The sequence below is a fragment of the Chiloscyllium plagiosum genome, unplaced genomic scaffold (assembly GCF_037043375.1).
Source record: "Chiloscyllium plagiosum isolate Xiang-an unplaced genomic scaffold, Cpla_swu_hap1 HiC_scaffold_12, whole genome shotgun sequence".
Lineage (NCBI taxonomy): Eukaryota > Metazoa > Chordata > Chondrichthyes > Orectolobiformes > Hemiscylliidae > Chiloscyllium > Chiloscyllium plagiosum.
Window position 1 is genome coordinate 14496328 of NW_028270150.1, and position 20821 is coordinate 14517148.

At 43.3% G+C, this 20821-nt stretch overlaps 1 protein-coding gene across 3 annotated transcripts in view; it reads right to left on the reverse strand.

Moving 5' to 3' along the window:
• ncam2a (neural cell adhesion molecule 2a) overlaps window positions 1-20821 on the reverse strand; it is a 1585154-nt gene that overhangs the window by 233135 nt on the left and 1331198 nt on the right. For all 3 annotated transcript variants that reach the window (XM_043701406.2, XM_087992469.1, XM_087992470.1), the window contains one exon: window positions 2612-2731. In XM_043701406.2, the coding sequence (XP_043557341.2) occupies window positions 2612-2731 (120 nt within the window). The remainder of the gene's footprint in view (window positions 1-2611; window positions 2732-20821) is intronic.

Below are 20821 nucleotides of genomic sequence, written 5' to 3' on the forward strand. Positions count from 1 at the left end.
TCCATTTCTCTGTCTCCAATTTTCTGTCTCTTAAACTCTTTGGCTTATTATCTCAGTCTCTCTCTCTCTCTCTGTTTGACTCCATATCTCAGTCTCTCTATACCTTTGTCTCTTTGTCTATCTGGTTGTATGTGAGTAAAGCAGGTGCCAGTGTTGATTTCTGCAAGCGTGGACGTAATTATTTGACATTAGCTAACAGGTCGATCAGATCAGAGAATAGCTACAAATGTAGCAAATTTATATCTTTAAAAAAAAAGTCTTAAAAATTCAGTAAATCACAATTATTTCGTTCAGGTATCTTTAAAAAGCCAATAGCTCAAAGTAGCTTGCTGTTCAATGGACTGCAAAACCTCTCACTATCCTGAATTTAAAACTTACTCCTTTCCATTCACACTCATTGCAAATGATGTTAATAAGCTGGATTCTTCTCATTTCAAATCGTTGTCCATCTGGCAACAAAAGGGCTAAGACCTACCATAGTGACTGGGACACATAATTTGGGTTGAGACTCCACAGAGGTACTGAGGGAAGGCAACACTGCCAGAGATGCTGGATTTCTGACAAGAGGTCTTTCTCTCGGATGGATGGAAATGCCCAACTCTGGGGATGCATAGGGGAATCTTCCTCAGGATCAATATTTATCCCTCAAGCAATATAGCAGAAATAAAACTTAACAATCTGACCATTGGATTGTTAACAGGTTGTTAATAAATTGACAGTGGCGTTTATAACATTACAAAAGAGACAACACTTCAAAACTACTTCACTGTGTTGTAAAGAGCTTTGGGATGTAATAACATGTTCTGTATCAAAGCAAATCCCTCTCTTTCTCTCCATCACTCCTATTGTACAGAGGTCATGCACACTGAATACTTTCCCATTTCCTGTCAACACACAGAATTGTTCAGTTGCTACACTGCAGAAAGTCCAAGATAAATTTGACAACTGCCAGGGTTGTATTCCATTATCTAATACAATAACAAAGGACAAACTGTTTCTCATTCATTTCCCAGTGCATTCCAGTCTGATTGCTTGGAGGTCATTAGCCGTGCATTATGTAGCATCTAGTGATATTGATTTCAATGTTAATCATGTTGACCGGATTTACCCCAGACAGCAGAACATTCCACAGATTAATTGATCTGGGTGAAATATGTGTTATTTTTGTTTTGATCAAGTTGCTGAGTGAGTGATTACACAGAAGGAGTGAGCTGACAGCAGGAAACTAAACTTGCAGAAGTTTTGGATGAGAGCATTAATGTTTAGATAGTGAAACTATCATTAGAAACCTCGGTGAAATTTCAGAGGGGAAGGTGCCACAGGATAGAACTTCAATTGGTGCCCACATGTAAAAATGATGCTTTGGATTAGCGATCCTCCAAAACAAAACAATCAGTTTCCCTCACAAATTCAATCCTTACGGACTCCCCGGTATGACTCCCAGTGGTTCTGCTCAGGGCAAACAGAAACTCACTTTTCAACAACCAATACAAAAAAGTGCTGGAGAAACTCAGCATTTCTGGCTGCATCTGTGGAGAGAGAAGCCGAGTTAATGTTTTGGGACCTGCGACCCTTCTTTGGAACTGGATTCTCAATATTGAAGAGCTCACTTTCCAATGCTGCCATTCGATTCATCGGAGGGAGGGTGAAATCTGGTTACACCCAGCTCTCAGTCTTGAGTGTGACCATTCTGGTACCTTAGCTAACATAAAACCATGAGAAGGCAACGTCATGACTTGTCTTTAAGTTTTGGCTTCTTCAGAATTCTGTTTACTGTACATTAATGCTAAATATTACCAAATGTTGTGATCTGAAATATCTCAGCATCCAAACTTACCTTTATACCATCAAGAGACTACACTTGACAGGTGTCTCTGCCTTCAACTGACATTAGCTCTGCCCACAGTGTGCTGTGCAAAAGTGAGGACTGCAGATGCTGGAAACCCAGAGTTTAGATCAGAGTGGTGCTGGAAAAGCACAGCAGGTCAGGCAGCATCCGAGGAGCAGGAAAATCGACGTTTCGGGCAAAAGCCCTTCATCAGGAATTCCTGATGTAGGGCTTTTGCCCGAAACATTGATTTTCCTGCTCCTCGGATGCTGCCTGACCTGCTGTGCTTTTCCAGCACCACTCTGATCTAAACCCACAGTGTGCTATGAATACCCATTGGGGCGCATTCTGTGATATCATTGCAGGGTTATTCCAGGATCCTAAAACCCTTACATACCAGTCCCAGATGATTTTCCACCAATGGCAGTAGATTTTGGGAAGAAATGTTGACCAATCAGCACCTGGAAAAGCTAAAACTGGCCAAACAGCTCCAATGAAATCGGTTGAGGATTTATTCACAGTTCTTCAGGTGACTGTTTCAACTACCATTCTTCCTTCAGAGGAAATAAACAACTCACATCTGAGCAATACAGTTGTGACTGCAAAGCTATTTGTAAACTGCAGAATGTCATGAAAGAAGAGCTTACGACAGATTGGCAGCATAAACTTCTCTCTGTTCATAACAAGGCATTACCATGGATTATGAATTAACATGAAAAAGACTTGGGATATTCGTCACATGCCTCCCATTAATGGGCAAAACAGACAGGTTCAGCTACTTACGGACTGGGAGAGTCTGAAAGGCTTCCATCTGGCTGTGTTCCCCTTGGCCTTTCCCATTCACTGCTGCTACTCTGAAGTGATAGGTTGAATTGGGCTTCAGATTGGTGAGGACAACATGAGCTATAAAGAGAGAGAGGGAGGAAAAGATGATTATGGATATATTATACTTCAATACTATCTCACCACCATGTTTTAACCAATACCCTCTTTGTGGTACACACAGTAACTTTTTCATTTTGCCTTCTTCTTTATTCTTCTTGCATATGGATCAGGCAAACATTTGTGACCCATTCCCAATTGTCTTTCTTCCTGAGCCATGTAGACCATAAGACCTTAAGATAAAGGAGCAGAACAAGTCCATCCAGCCCATTAAGGGCTCCACCACTTGATTATCGCCTGTTCTCCTGTCTTCTTCCTATAACCCTTTGATCCCTTACCAATCAAACACCTCTCTCTTAAAACACACAATGACTTGGCCTTCAAAGCCGTCTGTAGCAATGGGTTCCACAGATTCACTACCCTCTGACAGAAGACATTCCTGCTCTTCTCAGTTCTGAGACTGTGCTCTCGGATCCTGGTCTCTCCTATTCGTGGGAACATCTTCTTCACATCCAGTCTATCCAGGCCTTTTAATATCCTTTGAGATTCAATGAGATCCCCCTCATCCATCTAAACTCCATCAAGTATGGACCCAGAGTTCTCAACTGCTCCTCATACGACAAGCATTCATTCCCAGGATCATTCTGCAAACCTCCCCTGGCTTCCCTCCATCTACAACACATTCTTCCACAGATATGGGGCCCAAAACTGCTCACAATATTCCAAAGGTAGTCTGAACAGAGCCTTATACAGCTTCAGCAGTGCATGTCTGCTCTTCTAACTGCCAACTGGACCTCATGTTAACCTTAAGAGAATCCTGAACAAGGACACCATAAGTCCCTTTGTGCTTCTGATTTCCAAAGCATTTCCTCATTTAGAAAGCAGTCTACATCTCAATTCTTCCTGCTAAAAGACATAACCTTACACTTTCCCACATTGTATTCCATTTGCCGTTTCTTTTCTCATTTTCTGGGCCAGCAGAATTTCCTTCTACAACCTTCTTCTCCCTCAACACTATCTGTCCATCCCTTGTTATCTGCAAACATCGCAAAAACATCCTCAGTTCCTTCTTTCAGATTGTTAATGTATAATCTGAATAGTTGTTGTTCTGACACAGAATTTTGTAGAATTCCAGTAGTCATCAGTTGCCATCCTGAAAAAGGTCCCTTTAACCCCACTCTCTGCTTTCTTCCCATCCTCTACCTGTGCCAGTACCTTGCCCCTACCACCAATTGAGGACTGTGGTACAATCAAAGGGTTGACAGTTGAGCAGCCTCTTCAGCTGTGTGTTTGCTTCAGGAGTCTAAAGCCAGACAAGCAGCTCTGAGTGATCAGGCGGAGAGCAGGAGAGAGTGGGAATGGCATTTTTCCAGAACATCCACTTTGGGAATTGTGTGGCTACAGTGGTAATCTGCTGAGACACAGCAGTTAGCTCTCCCGTACAGCAATATGTCCTCCCATGACAGCACATGGTCCTTAATCAGGCCCTGAAGTGGGCCAATTGGTCTTGAGGTACTTGGCTTTGCCTCTCAGTGTGGGTAAAATGCCAGGACCCAGGATGATATTGGGAGATCTCCGATCCAAAGCTACATCCTTACTATATTGTCAGTTCCATTTCCTGTCACAAGGAACATTCAACCCTTTATCCAAGCAGATTAATTAGTTTCCTGTTTCTAATATTTTGATGACTAACAAATTAAAGCTTTCAAGGAAAGTGAGAAAGAAATTCACAAATTTGTTGTTGGCCCTTTTGCATTTCAATAACCTGCAGGATTGAGGTAAAGTCCTCACAATCAGTGATCGTGAGACCTCTCAGAGAGCTCAGGTCATCCTCCAGGTGAACCACAACTGCTCTGCACTGAATATAAACCCATGCCAAGGTCTTCGTAAAATATGTGGATTCAGGAAATGCACAAACTAAAATTGACAATATGATACCCCATGGCTTATTCATTAAAGAATCATTTATGTTTGTTTGCTTTTGTATTCTCCTCACTTCACACATGCACACTGAACCATCTTGAACGCTCGCTCCCCTGCTTCCTGTAATGCCACAAGAGAAAGGTCTGAATTGATACACTAGTGAAGTGTTATTTGAAGTGATATCTGTTTATTTGAAGTCTATGCCCCTCTTTATTGCATTTGTGACAAACCACACTGTGAAGTAGCGGGATAGAGAACTAACATGCTGAGAAAGCATGGGATATGCAGGGTATGTATTGTAAAACGGTTGGGTAAATAAAGGACAGTCTCTGAGGAGATTGAGCTAGTGTATGCTTTAAAAAGCAGACTAGAGTTTACACACAAAGCACCAATGGACATACTGGGGATATACAATATAGAATACAAAATGAGGGACAACATTTTTACACAGAGAGTGGTTCATATGTGTTGTAAACTTCCAGAAGAAGTGGTGGATGTGGCTATATTTACAATGTTTAAAAGACATTTGAATAAGTATATGAATGAGAAATGTTTGGAGGGATATGGGGATGCGCAGGCAGATGGTTTAGTTTGGAATTATGGTCAGCATGGACTGGTTGGACCAAAGGATCTGTTTCTACACTGTATGACTCTATCACTCTATTAATATAGTGATCTGTGGAGGATCAACACTATAAAACAATGCCTGTGCAGAATATATACTGTAGAGTAATGAATATATATTGTGGAATTATATAAGCTTTTTAAGCATTTACATTGGGAAAAGAGTAACTTAAGTGAATGTTAGTCTTCTAGAAAATGAGCTGAAAATGTGTTGCTGGAAAAGCGCAGCAGGTCAGGCAGCATCCAAGGAACAGGAGAATCGACGTTTCGGGCATAAGCTTCTAGAAAATGAGTCTGGGGAATTGATAATGGAAAGAAGGAAATGGTGGAAGCATTAAACAGGTGCTCTGTATCTGTCATCTCTTTGGAAGATTTGGAAATTAAGAGATGAAACGGAGGAAGGGATGTAAAGTAATCATTGGCATCAGGGAAATGGTATTTAGAAACTATTGGACTGAACTAACTAATACATTTGCAAAACCAGATGACCTGAATCCAAGAATCTTAAGTTGCTGAATGTATTGTTACTTTACAAATTGTTTAGGTTAGGAAGAGACCCAGCATATTGGAAATAATAATTGCTACAATTCTTTTCACAAAAGGAGTGAGACAGAAAGCAGAAGGCTGTTGACATCCATCATAGCCTACTGGCCGGAACTTATTATTTGTAAGGTTATGGCAGGATAGTTAAAAAATCATAACTGTACTGTAATCAGATCAGAAAGGGCCAACTTGGCTTTGTGAGAGCAAAATTGTGTTTCATTAATTATTTACAACAGTTTGACAAACCACGAAGCAAGGTTTACAAAGGGGAATCCAATGGTGTCTCCAATGTTGAATATATTAAGGCTGGGATGGAAAGATTTTCGACCCCTCAGGGAAATGAGGCATATGGGTAGGTTCTGAAACCTGAAGCTGAAATCCAAGATCATATTGAATAGTGAAACAAAAGATAAGGTCTACACCTATTCTAATTTCTTATGATACCCTGGCCAGATACAGGTTGCTGTATATTTTCTGGAATACATATATATGGAGGTGATAAGCCCACACGTAAAAGTGTGCAGGCAGACAGGAAGAGAGTGACGATCAGTAAGGTATGAGGCAGTATGCAGTGCAGGGAGTGTGACATACTCAAAACAATTCTTCAGTGCTCAAGACCAGTGAGAGTGAAAATATTTCAGGGAGTAAATGGTTGAGTGAGGGAACTGTGGTTTACTAAAGAAGTTGAATCACTTGTCAAGAGAAAGAAGGAGGCTTATGTGAGGATGAGAGGTGAAGGCTCAGTTAGGGCGCTTGAGAGTTACAAGTTAGCCAGGAAGGACCTAAAGAGAGAGCAAAGAAGAGCCAGGCGGGGACACGAGAAGTCTTTGGCAGGTAAGACGTGCAATCCAAAGATGTGCAGGTCAGGTGAATTGGCCAGGCTACATTGCCCATAGGACAAGTGCATTAGTCAGGGTCAATTATAGGGTAGAGGAATGGGTCTGGTTGGGTTACTCTTTAGAGGGTCGGTATGGACTTGTTGAGCTGAAGGGCCTGTTTCCATACTGTAGGGACTCTAATCTAATCTAAAGATCAAGAAGAACCCAAGGTTTTCTATCGATATGTCAGGGATAAAAGAATGACTACAGTAAGATTAGTGCCAGTCAAGGACAGTAGTGGGAAGTTGTGCGTGGAGTCAGAGGAGACTAAAGAGGCGCTAAATGAATATTTTTTGTCAGTATTTACACTAGAAATAGACAATGTTGTGGAGGAGAATACTGAGATACAGGCTATTAGACTAGGCAGGACACATGTATGGGCCCCAGCTATGCCTGTCTCTTTGTTGGCTACGTAGAGCAGTTGATCTTCCCTAATTATACTGGCACCACTCCCCACCTCTTCCTCCGCTACATTGATGACTGCAATGGTGCCACCTCGTGCTCCCGCGAGGAGATTGAGCAATTCATCAACTTCACCAACACATTCCACCCTGACCTTAAATTTACCTGGACCATCTCTGACGCCTCCCTCCTCTTCCTGGACCTCTCCATCTCCATTAATGACGACCGACTTGACACTGACATTTTTTACAAACCCACCGACTCCCACAGCTACCTGGATTACACCTCTTCCCACCTTACCTCCTGCAAAAATCCATCCCATATTCCCAATTCCTCCGCCTCCACCGTATCTGCTCCCAGGACGACCAGTTCCACCTCAGAACACACCAGATGGCCTCCTTCTTTAGAGATCGCAATTTTCATTCCCACGTGGTCAAAGATGCCCTCCAACGCATCTTGTCCACATCCCACACCTCCGCCCTCAGACCCCACCCCTCCAACCGTAACAAGGACAGAACACCCCTGGTGCTCACCTTCCACCCTACCAACCTTCGCATAAACCAAATCATCCGCCGACATTTCCGCCACCTCCAAAAAGACCCCACCACCAGGGATATATTTCCCTCCCCACCCCTTTCTGCCTTCCGCAAAGACCGTTCCCTCCGTGACTACCTGGTCAGGTCCACGCCCCCTTACAACCCATCCTCCCATCCTGGCACCTTCACCTGCCACCGCAGGAACTGTAAAACCTGTGCCCACACCTCCTCCCTCACCTCTATCCAAGGCCCTAAAGGAGCCTTCCACATCCATCAAAGTTTTACCTGCACATTCACTAATATCATTTATTGTATCCGTTGCTCCTGACACGGTCTCCTCTACATTGGGGAGACTGGGCGCCTCCTAGCAGAGCACTTTAGGGAACATCTCTGGGACACCCACACCAATCAACCACACTGCCCCATGGCCCAACATTTCAACTCCCCCTCCCACTCTGCCGAGGACATAGAGGTCCTGGGCCTCTTTCACCGCCACTCCATCACCACCAGACGCCTGGAGGAAGAACGCCTCATCTTCCACCTAGGAACACTTCAACCCCAGGGCATCAATGTGGACTTCAACAGCTTCCTCATTTCCCCTTCCCCCACCTCACCCTAATTCCAAACTTTCAGCTCAGCACTGTCCCCATGACTTGTCCGGACTTGTCCTACCTGCCTATCTCCTTTTTCACCTATCCACTCCACCCTCTCCTCCCTGACCTATCACCTTCATCTCCTTCCCCACTCACTTATTGTACTCTATGCTACTTTTTCCCCACCTCCACCCTCCTCTAGCTTATCTCTCCACACTTCAGGCTCACTGCCATTATTCCTGATGAAGGGCTTTTGCCCGAAACTTTGATTTCGCTGCTCCTTGGATGCTCCCTGAACTGCTGTGCTCTTCCAGCACCACTAATCCAGAATCTGGTTTCCAGCATCTGCAGTCATTGTTTTTACCTAGACAGTATTCAGGTTCATAAGGAGGAGGTGTTAGCAATTCTGGAAAGTGTGAAAAAAGATAAATCCCTTGGACTAGCTAGGACTTATCCTAGGATTCTCTGGGAAGCTAGAGAGGAGATTGCCAAGTCTTTGGCTTCATCTTTGTCTATAGGAATAGTGCCAGAAGCCTGGATGATAGCAAATGCTGTTCCCCTGTTCAAGAAGAGGAGTAGAGACAACCCTGGTAATTATAGACGAGTGAACCTTACTTCAGTTGTGGGCAAAGCTTTGGAAAGGATTATAAGAGATAGGATTTATAATCATTTAGAAAGGAATAATGAGATTAGGGATAGTCAATACAGTTTTGTGAAGGGTAGGTTGTGCCTCACAAACCTTATTGAGTTCTTTGAGAAGATTCCCAAACAGGTGGATGAGGGTAAAGTGGTTGATGTGGAGTATATGGATTTCAGGAAAGCATTTGACAAGGTTCTCCACGGTAGGCTATTGCAGAAAATATCGAGGCATGGGATTGAGGGTGATTTAGTGGTTTGGATCAGAAATTGGTTAGCTGAAAGAAGACAGAGGGTGGTGGTTGATGGGAGCTGCGGGTGCATCAACTTGAGCAGATGAATATGCGCCTCAACAAAATGCAGGAAGAGCTTCAGATTCCTCAATTGTTGGGAATGGTCACTGAATACTTCCAGCACAGGAACAGATCATTGCCTGCAGTAGCAAAGGCCTCTTCAAGACAGATAGTTTACAATTGATTCATGTGAATTGTGAGCAACATCCTCAAGGGGTGATGAACCCGGGCTAGTGGGGTGGCAGAAGTAAGAGCTGGAAATGTGTTGCTGGAAAAGCACAGCAGGTCAGACAGCATCCAGGGAACAGGAGAATCGACGTTTCGGGCATAAGCCCTCCTGGCAGAAGTAAGAGGAGTGCGGGGCACCAGATGAAGTGCTAGGGAGGAGATACAAAGCGCACACAAAGAAGGAGGCACTAGACTAAGATCTAGTCAGAAAATGGAGAACTTGTGCAGGGGTGAAATGGGACGAAGAGAAAGATGGTTTTACAATGCATGTGTGCAAAGGTTTGGGATGTAATCAGTAGGTTTGGTTGGCCATAAGCAGGTACATACAGTCATAATGAAGTGGCAATAATATGTATTCAACACTATCAAGGGTTGCAATGTGAGCTTCAATTTTCGGAGCTTGAACATATCCTGAAGAAGTAGGGAAGGAATCATGAATGATAGGCCAAGACACTGTTGCCGTACTACAAAGGGATTGTGTACTTGAGAGCCCAAAGAACAAATTGATTTGATGAGATTTTAGAGATAAAAGGTGAGTTAGTATTTTACTTGATGTATACTTTAGGTCACCAAAGAATGAGAAGGAGACAGGAAAATACATTTGAAGAAATATACAAGACAAATCATATTTCATGGGGCCATTCAATTGAACAACAAGTACATGTAAATTGAAGGAAGTAAATTCTTAAAAATGCGATAACAATTGGATGGAATAATACAGTAAACATTGCGGCATTTGTGGTATGTAATTTTTACCAATTTGTCAAGAGTGCCAGTTCATAAGATGGCAGTGAAAACAAAGTTTGCTGGATTCAAATTATGGATGACTTTAATAGAGCAAATAGGGGCAAATATTTTCCTCTGGCAAATGAGTCAGTGAATAAATATCAGATATTTAAAATACTTCAAGAGAGGGGAAAGAGGAGTAAGTCTTGTTGAGATCTGGGACATTCTGTCTCCAGGTGTGGTGAAATCAGACTCTACATTAACTTTCAATAGGCAATTCAGGCTTGAAAGGTTTCAAACTGCAGGATTGTGGATATTGATTTTTGAGGCACAGGAGTTGATTGGACATTCAAAACACCAATACAAGCTCACAGCCAAATGGACTTGTACTGTTTAGATTAGATCTTAGATTCCCTACAGTGTGGAAACAGGCTATTTGGTCCACATCGATCCTCCAAACAGTATCCCACCCAGACCCATTTCCCTCTGGCTAATGCATCTAACACTATGGATAATGTAGCACAGCCAATTCACCTGACCTGCACAGTTTTGAACTGTGGGAGGAAACCCAAGTCACCCAAGGCTGAAAATGAACCCAAGTCCCTGGTGCTATGAGGTAGCAGTGCTAACCACTGAGCCACCCTACTGCCTGTGTTCTGAATGATTCTATGATTAACAGGTAACATTAAAGATCTTATATAAAGCATATTGAAACATGTAAGGGGCAGCAAATTTAAAACAGAGTTGAGGAGAAACTACTTCTCCCAAAGGGTTGTGAATCTGTGGAATTTGCTAATGGTGGATGCTGGGACAGTGAGTAAATTTAAGGAGTTAAACAGATTTTTAATTGGTAATGGGTTGAAGGGGTATGGAGAGAAAGCAGGAAAATCAATGTGAGGAGTATATCAGCCATGATTGAGTGGTAGAGCAGACGATGGACTGAATGGCCAAATTCTGCTCCTGTATCTTATGAACTTATGAATGCAAAATGGACAGTCAAAGAAAGGGTGGAACTGATTAGGGATCATCAAAGTGATTTTCTTATCATGGCCATGAGCATGGATGAGCACCTGGCACTGGCTTAGAGAAGGAGGAGGATTATGTCAATCCTATTTCAAAGGGGGAATCAAGAAATTGGACAGAATAACAATCAATAAAGAGAAGGAACTTAAAAGGTTGGCTGTGCTCAACACAAAAATGTCACACAATCCAGATGGCTTTATTTTAACCTGTCAAGGTTCGAAACAATGGAGATTTTTGCCACATTCTAGCAGATGTGAGAGTAGTGGCAAGGGACTGTTCACCAGATCCAGCAATTAGAGGCCACTGAAGATAAATGGAAGTGGGAATCCTCACAGGCCTTCATTGGAGTCAATGTTAATTGTCACTTGGAAAACAATATGTATTGCTAAAAGAAAGCCAGTGCAGATTTTATAAAGGCAAAGTTTGTTTGATTAACATGATTATACTCTTTGATGAAACAATGGGGAGGCTGAATGAGGATAGGATATTGTGGCAGTGCCATTGAGCCATTCAATAAAGTACCACATAATAGAACCTTTTGTAAAATTGATGCATATGAGATTAAAGGGGCAGTGGCTGTAAGGATGGAAAATTGGCTAAAGCACAGAAAGCAGCGACCCTCATGAATGGTTGTTTTTCAGAATGGAAGTAAATATGTTCTCCATAGGTTACTATAAGACCTCTGCTCTTTAGGTACATATTGATAATCCACCCCCAGTTTTAAAATTTCTAGCCAACTCTGAACTTGGAACTATTTGTGAAGTGTGAAGAGAATAATGAGGCTCCAAACAGACACACTAAAGCATTAGGCAAATGTAATTTGATGCAGAGTGTAAACTGATCCATTTTGGTCGAATGAAAATAGATAACATTAACTAAATGGTGCAAGAGAGTATGTCTGTAAACATTTTAAACACTGGCTAGGCCCAGACGGAAGCATTATAGACTGATATGGATGACCATACTTCCAAAAGGCTGTTGTAAACTGGTATACTGGAGATTTACCGAAATTGCACTGGGAGTAAAAGGCTTCTGTCTCACGGCAAGACTAGGGAAGTTAGTGATGGTGTTCTTCAGTGCAGAAAAGGTCATCAAAAGATTTGATGGAGGCGTTCAAAATCACAAAGGGGTTTTGATAAGCACAAATAGGGCTTTTGCCCAAAACGTCGATTTTACTGCTCCTCGGATGCTGCCTGAACTGCTGTGCTCTTCCAGCACCACTAATCAGAATCTGGTTTCCAGCATCTGCAGTCATTGTTTTTACCTAACAAATAAGTAGAAAGTCCCAGCATTGGTGTGAAGGTGAGTAACCCAGAGGGCATTGATTTTAGATGAGTGGCAAAAAGATCCAATGAGAACAGAAGGAAAAGGTATTCTGTAGCGAGTTGACATAAACTGGAGTGCACTGCTTGAAAACAAAATGAAAAGACATTCATCCATAAGTTCTGAAAAGGGATTGGTTAATTACATGTGAAAGGAAACAAAATTTCAGGGTTCTGTGGAAAGAGGAACGAAGTTCAGGTCAAATGGACAGCTTTTTCAAGGATGAACCGAATGGGCCTTGCCCTATTGCTCTGTTGTGATAACTTTCTTTGGCTGTCACTCCAATGAGGGCATTAGCAAACACCCTCCACAAGATCACAAATCGTAACCCCTGTAATAATTGCTCAATGATAGGATGAAGCAGAAGGATGGATACATTTCATACCGTGCATTTAAAGGACCATTTACGTTGATTTTGATTTGTTTCCAGGAAACAATTTAAAGCCCAACTGGACCACGGATACAGAGTCTAGCAGCAAGCTTCAGAATAACACAACTGTTTTAGTACTGTAGGAGTTCACAGCTAATACAAAGCACATCTTATTATTTATTATATGGCTGTGCTATTTTACAGATGTTGGGTAGGTTCGCAAATCTGATCTCTCAAGTAACAGATGGTCATACCAATTCAGCGCTGAGTTGATTCTAGATTGATCTAATGTCAGCACCAATGGATAGATTGCCCCTTCAATATGCTCTGATTATCAGATTATTCACAAATACAATCTGCTATCTCCAAATGTGAGAAAATGCTACTTTTGTGTTGTCAACCGACAATAAAGAGAATGTAATTTGTCTTGCTGAATCCGATCTTAAACTATGTCATGCTGTAACTATCCTTACTCCAGTGAGGGAGGGGAAATAATCCAAACTTTCAAAGTATTTGCTAACCTTGTTGATCAAACATAGAATTGAAAATCAGAACTGAAAAAAAAACCGTGAATGGTGTAAAGCAGAAACAAAAGAAGCAATTGCTGGAAAAACTCAAGAGATCTGGCAGCATCTGTGGGGAGAAATCAGAGTTCATGCTTTGGGTCCTATGACCTATCCTCAGAACTTCCTCAGAAAATAAAGTAAAAGTAGGAGTAGGCCATTCAGCCCCTTTAGTCCACTGTACTATTCAATATCATCATGGCTGATCATTCTAAAGAATTCCTGCTGGCTCCCCATACTCTTGGATCCCTTTAGACTTAAGTAATACATCTAACTCTTTCCTCAAAATAATGTTGAGATTTGAAGGACAGGGTCAAATTCCTTCGACATTGGTAGAATCCAAAGGGGTGGGAGGCCTTGAGAATGATGGGACAAGGCCAAGTTGAGGAGCCATGGAATAATGCCAGCAGCAAGCTCCTCAGTTGCTCAGCCGAAGTATCAAAATAATGGAGGCTTTCTACCCCTCCATTTTGCTGCAGTGAGAGAGAGCTCACAACCAGGAGATAAGACCACAAGGTAAACCTTGACTGTTCTCCTGAGGGTTCCCAGAATAGCCTTCCCTGATGGATGCTCTGTGACCCAGAGAATTAGCCCCTAATGGCAATTGTAGATCCCGCAACAATGACACCACTGGTGCTGCAGAATTGGTCATGCCTTGGTCTTGACTTAGGCACAGAAACCTGCCCATTCTTTGAGGATCCCTCACCACTGAGATGCTGTCAGTATGGAGCTGCAATCTCAGCAGAGGTCAGCGCTAACCAGGTTGCTGTGGAGATTGCTGAGTGACCTGCTATCTGGGCAGTGCACCGTTGTCCTCAATTGGAGGCAGCCCAATGGTGGATGTGATTGGACCAATGTCACACAAGATGCAGCTCCTGGTTCCCGTTGGCCAATGGAGCAATGTTCAATCTTCACTTCTCGTAATGGTACCTGACCTATTGAATTTATAGAATCCCTACTGTGTGGCAGCACGGCCCTTCGGCCCAACAAGTCTACACCGATCCTCTGAAGAGTAACCTACCCAGACCCATTCCCCGACCCTATTGTCCTATACTTAACCCTGACCTAATCGGTAAAGTTCAATTCCATGTCTTCAAATCCCACCATGAACACCATTACTGGGCTACCCAGCCAGGGGTCTGAGTGACCTGGGCTTTGGCAAGATTTGTGGCAGAATCAGATGAGAAGCTCAGTGAGGCGCATCTCAATGTCTGGAGCAGCTTGCTCCATCTTTTACATTTTTGACAAGGGCTGTTCGAGATTCTCACTCATCAGTAGCAAGATGTCAATGAAGGGGAATTATTATTCATCAAACAGCTTGTTGACTGCTGAACTCACCTTATTAATATTCAGCTTCCCATCTTACTAAACACACTAACATTGAGAAAACTCAGAGTAGAAATCCCAATGGGCAACTGGACCCTGAAGCATATCAAAGGGACACCAGCATCTCAGTAAATGTTGCACAGGTGCCAGCCTCAAGCACCACACGTTGATGGACATTTGCATCCATAGAAACGTAGAAAATAGGAGCACGGATAGGCCATTCCGCCATTCAATGTAATTGTGGTTAATCTCCAACACTATCCCTCAGAGAAACATTGGGTATCTGATTTCTGTCAGCCTCTAAAAACCCACATGACATATCCCTAGTCCACTTACAGGATGTTTCTGCACCATGGGCTGCATCATCGACTCTCATGGTAAAACTGCAGTGAGGACACAGAGCACTCAGCTCATGGACTGGAGCAGGCTGCATCTCTAGGCTGTTTGCTCGCTGAGTGCTCACTCCCTCTGAGCTGATGTGGATATTTACAGCATCCCTGCCTTGCCTTTTTATCCTTGGGTCCTTTGGTAAACGATATAATTTCATACAACTTCTGTCTTGTCTTGCTGTTTATGTAAAGTCAGGAAGCTTGCTATGGTTGCCAGCATGGTCCCAATCAAGTCAAGGGAGATAGGTCAAGTCAGGGGTTCCTGGCACAGTATGTATAAGGCAATCTCCGAAACCAAACTGGAGGCTTGGACACAATCAGTCTGCCATTCATAATGGTCAGAGTTAGGATGCCCTCCACACATAAGGGGTGATGAGTGGAGTATTGGGCAACCTGCCATCCATTTTGACTCTTTCTGCTCTAACGTGGGCTGTTTTGCTTCCGAAATGAAAGGTATGGGAGATAAAACTAGGTGGCAAGCTGTTCCCCAGATGCAGGGAGGGAGGTGCCCTGAGCGAGTGGATAGGCTGTGCTGAGGGCATGCATGGCTAGTGATGTCAGAGGGTGGGTCTTGTAACATCAAGTGGGGAAGATGTTGCAGGCATTAGTGAGAGTGGTGGAGTTATGAATCTAGCATAAGCCTTGATGGGAGATGGGCACTGTAGCGGAGATGGAGCGAGTGTGAGGTAAGAGAGAAAAAATGTTGGCCCTTAAGCTGGTGGAGTGGAGAAACTCATTGACCTTTGTCCTACAAAGCTGGGTGTTCCTCCCAACAGCTGACCCAGGTGGCAAACTCGGTCTGGGCTGGCATACTCTGCTTTCATGGCCTTTTCTGCCACTCCTGAGGGCAGAGGAAATCTCATGTCTAGCTTACCCCATTCAGCAGGATCTCCTGGTTCCTGCCCCTAAAAGGATTGGGGGGTGGTGGTGGTGGGGAGGGGGGGGGGGGGGGGGGAATTGGTTCTCACCACTCCCCCCCATCTGCCACATCCAAGGAAAATGTCAGGCATGGTTCAGGGCAGTTCCAGACTGACGGTGTTTACACAATGGCCTTTTAATCCTGGTGCCTCGGCTCAGGAAATCCCAGCAGGAGTGAGTTGTTCTGGGAACAATGTGTGTTAAGTTGCAGCAGGAATCAGAAGAGAGGGATTCCATGGGGACAGGGTGGATATTAATGGGGTGAGTTTGGAAAGATATGACAAGAAAACCTGTTCGTAACCCAGTGAAAAACCCTTCAAAGACACAACTCACATATCGCCAAAAATACAAGGCCCTGTGAAACTTCAACAGAGGCTATTTGCTCGAGAGCTCTCCAGCTTCCAATTACACATCCTCCCATCACCATGATCACTTCCTTCCACTTCTGTAATATTACTCATTCTGCTCTTGTCCTTGTTTAACCCATCTGCCAACAGAACCCTGACCTATGCTTTTATTCGCTCCAAGCTTGACTAATGAATTCCAAATCTGGATCAGTGATGCTGGAAGAGCACAGCAATTCAGGCAGCATCCAACGAGCAGCGAAATCGACATTTCGGGCAAAAGCCCTTCATCAGGAATAAAGGCAGAGAGCCTGAAGCGTGGAGAGATAAGGCCCCAGGGCATCAATGTGGACTTCAACAGCTTCCTCATTTCCCCTTCTCCCACCTCATCCTAGTTTCAAACTTCCAGCTCCGCACTGCCCCCTTGACTTGTCTGGACTTGTCCGACCTGCCTAGCTCCTTTTCCACCTATCCACTCCACCCTCTCCTCCCTGACCTATCACCTTCATCTCCTCCCCCACTCACCTATTATACTCTATGCTACTTTCTCCCCACCCCCACCCTCCTCTAGCTTATCTCTCCACGCTTCAGACTCTCTGCCTTTATTCCTGATGAAGGGCTTTTACCCAAAACGTCGATTTCGCTGCTCGTTGGATGCTGCCTGAATTGCTGTGCTCTTCCAGCACCACTGATCCAGAATCTGGTTTCCAGCATCTGCAGTCATTGTTTTTACCTAATGCATTCCAATGTCTAACAATTTTCGCTATGCATCTTCCACCTAACCCTAAACCTCTGTACATCCAGAGCTCTGTTTTTTGTACCTGAACTTGAATCTGTTTATACGTCACTTCTGAGTTCGCTGACATATATTGGCTCATGGTCCATCCACACCTGTGTCCAAACATTTATATCTCCTCATATCCTCACACCATCACTATCACTTTATCTTCATCAATTCTACGATTTCCAGAAAACTACAATTTTCTCATTTTTGCTCCCCCTTCCCCCCCATTAGTGACTGTGTTTTTTGTTACTTATGCTCTAAGCTCCCTGAAGTCCTCCACCTCTCTACCTCTGTGACTATGCTTTCGGGCACACATCCTAATATCTTCTGACGTGGCTTGTCATATTTGATCAATATACTCTTGAGAAGTCCCTTTGGGATGTTTCACTCATTGGAAAGAATGACTTAGCTATCGATTTGTTTCTGGTTATTGACTGAGAAACCTGGGGTTCACACTGAGCCCATGACTTTAGGTTAATCAGATTATGGGGACTGGTCTTCTCACACATTGCAGGTTTATCACAGCTTTTGGCACAAAGGATTTGCTGATTAATTTCACTTCTATTATGGTATCCTAAGATTGCTTACATTTGTTACAGGAACGGTTTCCTGCACTCCAGTGAATAATGACTATAAAGGACGGTTTTTACTAGCTTCACAGTCTACTACTTTGGGCCAGACCCTCAGGATTGATAAGCTCACTGCATGAGCTACAAACTCTGCCACATTTGGTATTTGGTGATGCATGAAGGGTCTGGTGAATGGGATGTTTGAAAGTGGATGCTATCCCTTCAGTTTCTTGACTGGATCTCAATGCGTTCCCAGTGAAGCCTTCTCAGATAAGCCTTCTCCATTTTGGATGCCTCAAGCCAACTCCTGTGTGAGTTGATGGGGATATTTAACCTCTTCAGAGTTGTTCTGAGGATAACCTTGCAACATTTCTATCCTCCTGGGAATCTCCTTCCATGACTGAGCTCCAGGGAGAGCACCTTTTCTTTATTTGTTCACCCAATGTAGACATCACTGAACAGGCCAAAATTTATTGTCCATCATGAATTGCCAGACAGCAGTTCAGAGTCAACCATATTGCTATAGGTCTGGTGTCATGTAGGCTAGACCAGGTAAGGATGGCTGAAATCCTTCCCTAAAGGACTTTAGTGAAGCAGATGGGTTTTCAGATTTATATTGAATTCAAATATCACCTTCTGCCATGGTGGAATTTGAACCCATGTTCCTTGAATATTAGCCTGGGGCTCTGCATTGTGAGTCCAGTCACATTACCACTACATTGTCACCTCTCTCATGATCGTCCTAAAATGGGAAAGACAAGTGGGACCCCAGGAGGGATCAAACAGAGAATTCCAGAATGTGAAGCCAGGAATGCTGAAGTGGTTGCATGAAGAAAGTTGATGGTCAGATGTGCAGGAGCTCAGTGGATTCTTGTAGGGCTTGATGAGGTTAGACAGGCAGTGAGGCACTGATATATTCAAACACAAGGCAAAAGATTTTAAAGTGAAGTGTAGAGAATCCTATTTGATTCTGCAAATAATCTAATGGCTTTTTTTTAATGGTGAACATCACTGACAAGGCCAGCATTGTTGCCTGATCCTAATTAACAACAAACTGAGTGCATTGACAATTTGAGTGGACAATTTATTCATTGCTGTGGATTCAAGGGTCCCACGTTGGCCAGGCCAGGTAAGGATGCCAGATTTCTTTCCTTAAAGAATAATGGTTGTTTCTTTTAAACAATAACAATCAAGTTGTTTCTTTTAAACAATAATCTGAAATAATTCTACCATTACTGTGACTAGTTTTCCTTTGAGAAGCGATGGCTCAGATGAAATTTTATAGAATCCCTGCAGTGTGGAACAGGCCCTTCGGCCCAACAAGTCCATACTCACCCTCTGAAGAGCAACCCATCCAGACCCACTCCCCTGACCAATGCTCCTGACCTACACATCCCTGAACACTATGGGCAATTTAGCATGGCCAATTCACCTAATCTGCACATCTCTGGCCTGCGGGAGGAAACCTGAGCATCCAGAGAAAACCCCATACAGACACAGGGAGACCGTGCAAACTCCACACAGACAGTCACCCGAGACTGGAAGTGAAGCTCGGTCCCTGGTCCTGGTGCTGAGAGGCAGCAATGCTAACCACTGAGCCACTGTGCCACCTCTTTGCAATTGTACATTTTTAAAATTTCACCATCTGCCATGTTAGAATTTGAACTGATGTCTCCAGATGTTAGTTTAGACTTTTGGATTATTACCACCACACACCATCTCCCCCATACCAGAATACAGTAACTATTCAGTGAGATGTTTGCACATGCTGCAATAGAATAAGATGTTTCTTTGTAGATGGGTACAGTTCTTCACTTTCTTTGATTGCATCTATCTATAATCTTGCTTACATATTATTGTGAAGGTCACTGCCAGATCAATACCTTTCATGAGCTTTCACTGGGGACAGCACTGTGGCTCAGTGGTTAGTACTGCTACCTCACAGCGTCAGGGACCTGGGTTCAATCCCAGCCTTGGATGACTGTCTGTGTGGAGATTGCACATTCTCCCCATGTCAGTGTGGGTTTCTTCCAGGTGCTCAGGTTTCCTTCCACAATCCAAAGATGTGCAGGTTAGGTGAATTGGCCATGTTCAATTACCCATAGTATCCAGGAATGTGTATGTTAAGTGCATTAGTCAGGGGTAAATATAGGATAGGGGAATGGGTCTGGGTGAGTTATTATTCAGAGGGTCAGTGTGAACTTGTTGGGCTGAAGGGCCTGTTTACACACTGTGGGGATTCTATGAACAAATTTAGCCTCTTGAATAAGCTTTCACCACTTGCTAAAACACGTTTGAAATTGTATGAATGAATGCCTTGCTCAAAATATAATTAGTTGTCATTCAGTGAACTTTAGTAGCTCACAATGTCTAACTTTGATCAGAAGTAGCAATGGGAACATAGCTCAAGGTAATAATTTATAATCAAAATAAAGCAAAGAACTGTAGGTGCTGGAAATCTGAAACAAGAACAGAAATTGCTGAAGAGACTCTGCAGCACCCATGGAGTGACCCAAAACTGGACTTGAAAGGTTAAGTCTGCTTTCTCTCCACAGATGTTATCAGAGCTGCTGAGTTTCACCAGCTGTTTCTGGTGTTGTTTAGCTGAAAACCAATGTGAGCCAGCCTCTCTATTGGATTTGGCTTTGAGTTGGGTTTGTTTTGGTTTGTTGCTGCAAATGACTTTAATCTCATTTGTACTGTAATTGAGTTTAAAGGGACATTCATTGAACACAGAGGCTGATACTATTCTGTCCATTACTTGTCTGAAATTTACTCTCTTTTTGCCTTCCACGTCTTGACTAAATCATTGTGTACATTTGGAAATCAGGCATAACATTGTTGCCTCTGAGTCAGAAGATTGTAAGTTCAATTTCCAATGCCTGAGAACCAGAGTCAAATGGCCACCTCAGAGGAGTATGAAGGAAGGACTGCACTGGAGGAGGGACCGTGTTTCAAATGGCATGCTAAATCAGTCTGCCCTCTTGGTGCTGAGTGAAAATTAGATTATAGAGTATCCGTCAAAGGAACATCTTGGTGATTAGAACGCTATTATCTGTGGGAGCATACTGTGGACAAATTGGTTGCTGCATTTCCCGCATCACAGCAGTTGAGAAGTAT